Here is a 10,332-nt window from a genome sequence, read left to right as displayed (position 1 = left end):
TGGTGACCACTGCAATTTTATCTAATTTTCTACGAAGATAGGCTGTCTGTTACCTGGTGAGCCCCCCGACATAAAAGCTAGATCTGCTCCTGTACGGATCGTACTATTTTAGTTTTCATTTTATTTTCTAGACATTTATTTACCACTGACATAAAAATAAAATAATTTCATCTAAGTACTTACTGAAGATAAAAGCTAACAAAATAGTATGATAATCCACCTACTATGAAATCATGACAAAATATTCAAAATTAGGCTGCATAGAGTAAGACTTCTGCCTAAAGTCGAAGCGCGTATCATTAAAAAGGAAATATAACCTTACATTTTTGACAACTGATCCGACTTATGGGTTCTAATATTGTTATTATTCCATCTAATATCATGCAATTTTAAAATAAACTAGAAGATAAAATGAGTTCATTCTTAGTTAATGCCATCAAACGGCTTCATATATCAGTATCCCCTCAAATAAGGGCACTTACAACGATAAACACAAACGGTGTAACCGCTCCAGATAATGGTGGTTTATCTGTAACCAAAAAGGATTGGAAGTTTCCCCCTAATTACACAAAACCTCGAGAAGTATGGATTGAGAATTTAGATTCCATTGAAGAGAAAAAGCTTGGTTTGTTTGAACTTCACCCTACAGTATATGCTTCGCCGCCCAGGATAGACATCATACATCGCAACGTTACATGGCAGAGGAAATACCGATGGGTCTCCTGGTCTCAAACAAAGACTAGAGCTGAGGTGAGGGGTGGTGGTAGGAAGCCTTGGCCTCAGAAAGGTTTGGGCAGAGCTCGGCATGGATCTATCAGATCGCCTTTATGGCGCGGCGGCGGCATAGCTCACGGTCCGCGATCTGGCAAAACTCACTTCTTCATGCTACCTTTCCATCTAAGAATACTAGGGCTCACTACAACCCTGTCTGCCAAATTGGCCCAAGATGACCTGCATGTGATTAAGGATCTTGAGATCCCATCAGATGAACCCGAATACTTAGCCGAACTGATTGAGAAGAGGAACTGGGGTCCATCTGTCCTTATTGTTGATGAGTAAGTTTACCTAAAGCCTAGACTATCTTATAGAAAATACTTATGAAGTTATATTTACTCCTTGGAACAAATGTAAGCCTAAGTACTAATTCCCTATAGGACAGATTTCCCTTAACTTATTAAAAACAACGAGTTCACATTGTGATACTTTCTTTTCATCCAATTTTGCTTATATTAATATTTTAAGGATTTAAGTTTATATTGATATTTTTGTATTTTACAGCACCGATTTTGCCCCTCGGAACATAACAGCTGCAAGTGATGGGCTTCCTCATGTCAATATCATGCCAGTGTACGGACTCAATGTCTACTCAATGCTAAAACATGATACCCTCATCCTAACTATGTCAGCTGCAGAGAAGATTGAAGAGCGCATCCTGACCCACCTCAATTCCATCACCAAAGACCAACAGGCTGCATTCAAATTAAATCAAGTTTAAAAATAGTTTAAACTGCTCATAGAACAAAGTGTTAGTTATTTAAAGAAAATGCAATAAACAATTAAAAATATATCAGTACATTTATTTAGTCATATATTACATGTAACGTAATTAAATTATTCACAATTAAATGGCACACCCTGGGCACAATTAGCCGCCTTAAGACAGACTATTCGTTTTCTCCCAATTACTTCTTAGTAGATTACGGCCATTCAAAACTAAGTAACACACAGAGGGGGTGAGGTCGGCGCCCATTACGAATTGGTGGAGTTACCTTTTTTTTTTTTTTTGACGACTTATTGTAGATTTGCCACAGATGGCATCAATTACTTTGCTGGACAAATGGAGAGCGCTGAATGCCTGAGGGTGCCCAGTTGGATGGAGTTACCATTCTATACAAAGTATTTTTCTATATTATTCTATGCTAATGGTTAAACATGTTACAATGTAAAATTTAAATATTACGTAACATGTATGTCATTTTTTAGCATGTGTCCTCTCTTTCACCTTTACATGTGACTCTGGTGCCTGTAACAGAAATGAACAACTCCAATCACAAAAAGTATAACCTATTAAGGAAATGGTTAGAAATCAGAACTTATTAATTAATCGTAACAAGTCACTTTTATATTGTTTGAATCTACATCTTTTTGCAAAATATTGTGTCTTCAGAAGAAATGACAAAGAACTGCAATATCAACACATCTTTTAAATCAACATAGGTACTTATATGTTACTGTAAAATATGACAAATTAATTAATTCTCAGAGGAGCAATACTGCAGTATAATAATAATATGGCGTCATAAATTCATGACATTTATGATATATTACTTTGAACAAATGTTTGAGTAGTTGATAGGTACATACTTTTGGGGGGACCGGATTAGTGCACAACAAAGAATGGAGAAAAATGAGGGAGGCCTTTGCCTGAAGGCACACAGATTTAGTTATCGTAAATTAATGCTTTAAATAAATATGTACATACTTTGTTGTCTGAGTGGTGAGATACACTGCCGGCCATCTTCTGACGTATGTGCCACCTGAGATCAGCCCAGTCATTTTCACCGGGGACATTGGGCTTGTACTTCGCCCACAATGATGTATAGTAGTGGTACAATGAGACTGGGTCACATTTCTTTTTTACTGGTGGCTTGGGCACTTTTATCACTGAAATCATTGGCAATTAACAAATTAATCACCTAAATAAAGTTAAGAATAATGGCAGATAGCATGACACAAACCCTTTGTGATTATACTAAAAGAAAAACAATTTATTATGATTATACTAAAAAATAACAAAACTAATGACATTTTCAGTACTAAAATACAAGCTTTACTGTAAATACTTACAATTATTACTAGTAGTGGTTGTAACTCTTGATTCTCTGGAGACGGTTTCAACCTTTCTCTCCACAGCATTACAAGAACAAGCTCTTCGTACTGGCTTCTCTTCTTGAGTCTTTTGTCTGCCTAAGACAGGTGCCGAATGAATGTTTCTCATAGCCAAAGGTTTTCTTGTTCTCCGACATTCTTTGCCGCATTTTAAACTGTCTTCACTGTATGTCTTAGACCTTATTCTAGAAGAAAATGTACTAGCACTGTGTAACCTTTCTGGGCCCTGAATTTCATATTCCTGCTCACTAGATTTACTACGCTGGTCTAAATCATGTTTGATAAGTTTCTTGAGATCTAAAATATATAAAGTTGTGAAAGTTACCAACATGTCAATTTATGATTTTGAACACAAACTATCCTTCAACCCTTACCTGTAATAAAATATTTCAACACTTCTCCACTTATATTGTGAATACCTAAGTGATTCAGATATCTAAGGATTTCACGAGGATCTAACTCGGAAGTAACTTCGTAGTAGTCGAAATCCATGGCTTTAAAACAGTGAAATATTCAAAAGAAATAACTGCAATGCCTCAAAAATAACGAACAGCAATGCAGATTGCAGCTTGTTTGCAGTTGCAATTAAACGTCATTTTGACAAACGGATGAAACGGAAAAGGTTGGGGGAGGAGCTATATTCATTTCATGGCATTGCATTGCTTTACCAAACATAAAGACCTAATTCTAGAATATAGGTAAATAAAACCAATTAAATTTATTATTATGTATGAAACATCAATGCATTGAATGTTGTCAGTTTCAGTTTAGTGATAGGATAGCACGTACTTATTACTCCTTATTCTATGGTGGTAGCGAAGTGACCAATTCTCGTAACGAAACCTGATATTATTATGTAACATAATAAAAATGGTCATAGATTAACTTTTGGAATTAAATAATAAGCATAACAATAACATGAATGCTCAATATAATAATCATTAGCAGCAAAAGTGTGAACGTTATTGCGTATAGGTATACCTATAGTGGTTCTTACGTCACGCAGTCATACAATACTTTATCAGGTTATGGTAGTTCATTATTGGTAGAGATGGTAGAGAAAAGTTCTCTATCATCATTCACTTCAGTCTTCATTCAGTCGTGTTTCGTTTGTTGAGTGAGACGCACGATGGCATCCAAATACGAAAACAACCCGGCAATCAAAAATTTTGTAGAGTATTTAAAGATACCTAGTGTGCAGCCAAACATTAATTACGGTGAGCTTTTTCTTTGTGTTAAATGAAACTCAATTGTTAGATTTAAGTTATTGTAATAAATAGTAATGAGTAAATAGAGTTAGTAGAGTAAAATTTTCCTACCTGTAGGTACTTACCTACCTCTAATAAACGTGCATTTTCTGTTGGATGATAACTTGATAAGAATGTTTATTTTTGTTGCATGATGTGAAATTAAACTGTTCATTAAATAAATAGGTAGGTACCATTAAAACTTAATAGGTAATGTAACTATAAACTCGTGAAGTGATCACTCCAAAAGTCTATAAATAAAGTATTAAAAAACTGAATAGATACCTACAATGACTTACGCAGATTCCATTTTTCCGAATTATTATTAGGCCGCTGGCTATAATTTCGTAACCATAACTTTCTCTTCCGCTTCCCTTTCTGTCAGTTTTGTCGAAATTACATTACAAACATTAAATTTAGAGCGAGCATTCCCCAGGGATGGATAGTCAAATCCTGAACATACCTACTACATTCAGTAAAAAGAGTAGCCATTATCAATGAAAATACCAACGTATTACATAAGAAATAGTATTTTATGCAACAGTTGTATAAGAAGGGTCAAAAAATGCGAGTGGCGTGAGTTGCGATGTGAGCCTTGGCGAACATCGCAATAAGAGACGCCACGAGCATTTTTTGACCTAGTTATACAACGTTGCATACAATACTTTTTCTACGACGACGTAATTTTAAATGAAACAAAAATTTTCCAATTTATTTTCCAACGCGCGGGAAAATGGCGGCAAATGTATACTTTTTTTTTATAGTATATCTATGGCACCAAACAAAGTAAAGGTGCCAGTTTCCAGGTCAAAAAAAAAAAACAACAACAATGCTTTTTTGGCGACATTATAGTACAGTTACACTTTGTAAACAATGCTTTTATAGGCCATAGAGCGTACACTTTTTCAAAGAGTTTAATTATGTATGTACTTATATTAGACTTTTTGGTTATTTAAATGCCAGATTAAAGTAGAGGAGTAGAAAAAAGATATTTATCTCTTCTTTTGTTTTATCATATCAAAGTCAAAGTAATCATCAAACTGTGACGAAAATGTTTTTTTGAGTCCACCTAGGTACCTACCTACATAACACAAACAGCCATAGCTGGGCACAGGCCACCCCTCAATTACCCGGAACTCAAATCTGAAAATCAAATCATTTCACACGAAAGTCTTTAGGTAAACAAGAAGACGACTTACTATTACTACTTATTAGTACTTATTATTATTATTTTATTTTTTTTTTATTTCTGTCCTAATGTAATTTCTTAATATTTTTGTTTGTTTTTGCTATACCCTCCCGGGTCCATATGTGATACTATAATATCTTTAAAAACTGTTTACCATATGGTGTGCAATAAATACTTTGACTTTGACTTTGACGATGCACAGTTTCATTTGACATGTAGGTAGGTACGGTGACGAGCATTAATATGTTTTTCTACTCCTCTACTTTAATCTGGCATTTAAATAACCAAAAAGTCTAATATAAGTACATACATAATTAAACTCTTTGAAAAAGTGTACGCTCTATGGCCTATAAAAGCATTGTTTACAAAGTGTAACTGTACTATAATGTCGCCAAAAAAGCATTGTTGTTGTTTTTTTTTTTTTGACCTGGAAACTGGCACCTTTACTTTGTTTGGTGCCATAGATATACTATAAAAAAAAAGTATACATTTGCCGCCATTTTCCCGCGCGTTGGAAAATAAATTGGAAAATTTTTGTTTCATTTAAAATTACGTCGTCGTAGAAAAAGTATTGTATGCAACGTTGTATAACTAGGTCAAAAAATGCTCGTGGCGTCTCTTATTGCGATGTTCGCCAAGGCTCACATCGCAACTCACGCCACTCGCATTTTTTGACCCTTCTTATACAACTGTTGCATAAAATACTAATACACTTTGGTACCACGTCACATTAACTTTTTTTGACAAATTGAACTGAAAGTCTCACTAAATGTCAAATATGTTAGTGCGACAGAGTTCTAAAGTGGGTACACTATATTGCTCGTGACTGTACCCAACTAAATTGAATTGTAGGCGAATGGCTAATATTATTCGTAATGAAATAATTTATATATATAATAAGATAAAATGAATATGATTCTATTATTGCATATCTCATGCTTTGCTAATGCAATAAATGCATTAAGTATTTACCTACATAGAAGTGTTATAGTCTAACTTTTAATCGGTATCTCTATCTCTAAATACTTATTTACTTTTTTCTGAGTAGTGTCATTATGATAATGAAACTTAATGAACTGGAGCATAAAATACATAATTTATGAAAGAAAATGAGAAGATGAATATTAATAATAAAAAGAACAAGAGTCCTATTCGTATTTCCGAGATCAAGGGAATTAACAGGTTGCATGAGATGAACGAAGTCTATAAATACCGCAGTTTATGCTGACTGGACTGACTGATCGATCGCCGAACAACAAAAACCGCTGGGCCTTCAAGAAAGGGGCAACTGTATAAAACTTTGTATTTTTCAATCTCAAAATTAATAAGCAGGCGTGCGTGCGTTTTTGTTCTCCCGCGAAACAAGGGTCCATTTCTTGTCATTTCGCCCATTTGACTCTAGGATGTGTTCATTCTTATCACTGACACTGGTCACCTGGACCTGCTGGGCGGGGAGATTATTGTCACGTGTCCTCTAATAGGCTTAAGGCTACATAGCATGTGTGATATACATGCTCGTGTAGATACTTTTAGTAAGTACAATCAAAGAGCAACAGTGCAGTCACTGAGCCCAGCGAATTATTTTTAAACAGTTGTCATAATTATAAAATTAATGTTTTTGTAGGTGTTTTTGGTCTATTACAGAAACGAAATGTAACCAGGAGGTCATAAGTGCAATCAGTTAATTTATTACTTTGCAAGAAACTGATTGGACTTTTGTACCTTATCGTACAGAAAACGTATCTACATGCGTTACTTTTGTGTTGATTCTAGAATCTAGACTATCTGCGTAGTAGTTTATAATAAGGATACAACATATTCAGTTATTGACGGGTTGCGTGCCGTGCTTGTACGTAACAGGCAATTGAGATTATCACACCTCGGAATTGGATAATGTCTGCTCCATGCAGTTTGCTAGGGGATATAATATGCGGTGCAAATTGATGCAGAACGACAATGTACATACCTAGAGCAAAGATAATGTCAATAAAACCGTGTTAACTATTATATAACAGTAAAGTTTTATTTTATTTGTTCTTGTAAATATTTGTGTATGTTTATTACCCATCATTTCCATTGTGTGAAAAAACAAAACACATTCAATTTAATTAAATTAAAAGATAAAACAATTAGCAACGCAAGTTTATTATGTCGACTTACTGACGAGGATAGATACGAGTAATATTTGCTGACTGTTGTTCGACCACATTATGCTGTGGATTTAGTTATTGATTAAAGTATCCTAATCAATGCGCACGGCATGATTACCAAAACAAAACATATCCGAAATCAAATGTCTACTTTCAGATGAATGCGTTGCGTTTCTCACCAAGCAAGCAAACTCGCTTGGTTTGGCAGTCAAAGTATATGAAGTGGTACCACGGAAACCCATAGTGGTCCTTACATGGCCTGGTAAAGATCCGAAGCTTCCATCTATTTTACTAAACTCCCACATGGATGTTGTACCTGTTTTTGAAGTAAGTTAAATTTCTATTGTGTTAATATTATTTTATATTGCCTTATGACTTATGACATAGAATAAGGGATAATACTTCGTATAGAATGGCTCTCCGCTCTCCGCTCCCCACCAACGTCCGAGCTAGGTTTTTTTAAAAAAGAGAACTTATTTAATATCTTCTCCCGCCAATCTAGCTTATTGTAAAAGATTACATAGGTATTTTTTTTCATCTAGGTACTTGCCTTCACAACGTTATCATTTTATGATTGTAGTTCATTTATTTTACCAGTTTTTGCTACACGATACGATAAGATAGGTATATATTGTCAAACAATATTTTTTCTTAACATCCTTACAGAAAAGTTGGACCTATCCCCCATTTAGTGCACACATAGACGACGAAGGCAAGATCTTTGCTCGTGGATCCCAAGACATGAAATGTGTTGGGATTCAATACCTAGAAGCTATTCGCAGACTACAGGATCAGGGAGTGCAGCTTAAAAGGACTATTCACATATCCTTTGTTCCTGGTAAATAAATTTTCTTTCACAAATGCTTTAATTATCGTTGACAATAAAACGAGTGATCAACAACTTTCTGATACAGACGAGGAGATTGGTGGACATGATGGTATGAAGAAATTCGTTGTAACTTCAGAATTTAAAGCACTGAACGTTGGTTTTGCGTTGGACGAAGGGATGGCCAGTCCTACTGATGAATTCATAATATTCAACGGAGAGAGGAGCATTTGGCGTGAGTTAACGTGATAAACCTTATGTCTTTCACTTACGTTTTTTAAAGTATACCTATCTACTCATTTTTATTGTCTTTCAGAAATCCACGTGCATTGCACTGGACAACCTGGTCACGGTTCATTGCTCATTCCGAATACAGCAGGAGAAAAGGTAACATTTTAAGTTTATACCGCTGTTTTTTACACTATCAATAAATGATAATTATAAAAAGTAAAAAATAAAATAAAACCATTTTACCATAATTTCAGCTTCGATACATTATTAACAAGTTTATGGACATGCGTGAACAGGAGAAGAAGGTTCTTGACAGCAATCCAAAGTTAACAATCGGCGATGTTACTACAATTAACATGACGCAAATATACGTAAGTGGATATCCTTCACAAATGTTTTATTGCAGTAATATTCGTTTCATTATATTTATATTCATAATTAGTAAAAGGGGTGTAAGGTGGAACCTATAATGGTTATCATTAAAAAGTTCACCTCAATCGCTGTATATAACCTTCCGAGTTCCATATCGAACTCAAGGTCAGCTATTATTAAGTTTTATTTTTTGGGGCCTGTAGAGTCGAGCCCACTCCAGTTGATTTCCAATAACTTAATAATATTTTATTATTTTCCCACGCTACCTTGATCAAGGACAGTAAGTATTTAATAAAGCGCATTTCGTAGTCTTATAATATTCATTATTACTATTATTAAAATAATATTTTTATTTTTAGGGTGGTATACAGTCTAATGTGGTCCCAGAAAAGCTGACTGTTGTGTTCGATATTCGTCTGGCTGTGACCTCTGATCTTGACAAATTCGAAAAGATGGTAATGTAAAACTGTTATATAACACTGACTCTGAATTGAATACATCATTCTGAATTGAAAGAAATTGAAGAACTGAATAATTAATTCTTCCGTACAATAACACCATATTCTTAAGAATGACCTAAACAAGTTTTGACAACCAAATGATTTCAACTTTAGGTGCAGAAGTGGTGCAAAGAAGCCGGCGAGGGTGTTACGTTTGAATTTGAACAAAAGAATCCCATGATAGAGTGTACTAAGACCGACAACACTAATCCTTATTGGGTTGCATTTAAATCAGCTGCTGATGCATTGTAAGTTATTTTTTATTTAACTTGTTAGATACAACATTCGACTGTTCGATAACGGATAAAGGAAAAAGGCTTATTTCTACTTTCCCTACTATATACCTACCCAAATCGTAGGCTGTGTAAATCTAAGAAAGATGATCTAAAACGTCCTCTCATCAATTATTGTAATCTTCGACTCTTGATTCCAGAAATCTAAAGCTTGATCGCCGTATATTCCCCGGCGGTACAGACAGTCGCTATGTCCGTGGTGTTGGCATCCCAGCCATTGGATTTTCGCCCATGAACAACACGCCAGTGCTTCTTCACGACCATGACGAATTTTTGAAAGCTGACATCTTTTTAACCGGAATCGATATCTACGAAAAGATCATCGCATCTGTAGCGAACGTTTAATATTGTAAAAAAAAATTTAATATTTTGTGACATATTTAACAATTTGTACCTTATGTTACAGTAGGTATAATGAAAACATTTACTAACTTTGCAAATAATTATTTACAAAACATTAAATTGTTGTTATTTTACACTCTTGTTAGTTATATTTCGTATATTTTGTTGTTGTAAGAGGTTTAATAAATGAATATAATCAACGTTATTTTTTATTTGATTCTTTGTATTACTTTTTTAACTACACTTGCCGCCTCGGTAATTTGCAAGTTGCAACCATGTAGGGCAGGTACCTA

At 34.6% G+C, this 10,332-nt stretch overlaps 3 protein-coding genes across 3 annotated transcripts; 2 read left to right on the top strand and 1 right to left on the bottom strand.

Moving 5' to 3' along the window:
* The first annotated feature begins 317 nt into the window (after positions 1-317).
* Positions 318-1,565, top strand: LOC126368079 (39S ribosomal protein L4, mitochondrial). Its single transcript, XM_050011963.1, has 2 exons — positions 318-1,055; positions 1,279-1,565. Exons 1-2 carry the CDS (start codon positions 412-414, stop codon positions 1,493-1,495), a joined length of 861 nt encoding a protein of 286 aa, XP_049867920.1. The 5' UTR covers positions 318-411; the 3' UTR covers positions 1,496-1,565.
* On the bottom strand, positions 1,552-3,497 carry LOC126368089 (uncharacterized). The gene is made up of 4 exons (XM_050011972.1): positions 3,264-3,497; positions 2,848-3,186; positions 2,483-2,664; positions 1,552-2,023 (listed from the first exon to the last, which is right to left on the bottom strand). The coding sequence occupies exons 1-4, from the start codon at positions 3,379-3,381 to the stop codon at positions 1,973-1,975; spliced, it is 690 nt and encodes a 229-aa protein (XP_049867929.1). The 5' UTR covers positions 3,382-3,497; the 3' UTR covers positions 1,552-1,972.
* A 434-nt stretch (positions 3,498-3,931) lies between these two features.
* LOC126368051 (aminoacylase-1-like) lies at positions 3,932-10,239 on the top strand. The gene is made up of 9 exons (XM_050011919.1): positions 3,932-4,106; positions 7,633-7,802; positions 8,142-8,313; positions 8,390-8,536; positions 8,618-8,688; positions 8,787-8,903; positions 9,264-9,359; positions 9,519-9,652; positions 9,838-10,239. The coding sequence occupies exons 1-9, from the start codon at positions 4,019-4,021 to the stop codon at positions 10,040-10,042; spliced, it is 1,200 nt and encodes a 399-aa protein (XP_049867876.1). The 5' UTR covers positions 3,932-4,018; the 3' UTR covers positions 10,043-10,239.
* The last annotated feature ends 93 nt before the right edge of the window (positions 10,240-10,332 follow it).

Source organism: Pectinophora gossypiella, chromosome 7 (assembly GCF_024362695.1).
Source record: "Pectinophora gossypiella chromosome 7, ilPecGoss1.1, whole genome shotgun sequence".
In the NCBI taxonomy this organism is placed as follows: domain Eukaryota; kingdom Metazoa; phylum Arthropoda; class Insecta; order Lepidoptera; family Gelechiidae; genus Pectinophora; species Pectinophora gossypiella.
The sequence above is the reverse complement of the archived record's forward strand: the minus strand, read 5'-3'. Positions and strand labels throughout refer to the sequence as shown.

What these genes read in the sequence shown, in the direction of transcription:
- LOC126368051 (XM_050011919.1), top strand. Translation starts at nt 4,019, where the DNA reads ATGGCATCCAAATACGAAAACAACCCGGCAATCAAAAATTTTGTAGAG. An exon ending in TCACATATCCTTTGTTCCTG is followed by an intron (nt 8,314 to 8,389) that starts GTAAATAAATTT and finishes TTTCTGATACAG; the next exon opens with ACGAGGAGATTGGTGGACAT. An exon ending in AAATCAGCTGCTGATGCATT is followed by an intron (nt 9,653 to 9,837) that starts GTAAGTTATTTT and finishes TCTTGATTCCAG; the next exon opens with AAATCTAAAGCTTGATCGCC.
- LOC126368079 (XM_050011963.1), top strand. Translation starts at nt 412, where the DNA reads ATGAGTTCATTCTTAGTTAATGCCATCAAACGGCTTCATATATCAGTA. An exon ending in TCTGTCCTTATTGTTGATGA is followed by an intron (nt 1,056 to 1,278) that starts GTAAGTTTACCT and finishes TGTATTTTACAG; the next exon opens with CACCGATTTTGCCCCTCGGA.
- LOC126368089 (XM_050011972.1), bottom strand. Translation starts at nt 3,381, where the DNA reads ATGGATTTCGACTACTACGAAGTTACTTCCGAGTTAGATCCTCGTGAA. An exon ending in GTTGAAATATTTTATTACAG is followed by an intron (nt 3,187 to 3,263) that starts GTAAGGGTTGAA and finishes TATATATTTTAG; the next exon opens with ATCTCAAGAAACTTATCAAA. An exon ending in AACCACTACTAGTAATAATT is followed by an intron (nt 2,665 to 2,847) that starts GTAAGTATTTAC and finishes CAATGATTTCAG; the next exon opens with TGATAAAAGTGCCCAAGCCA.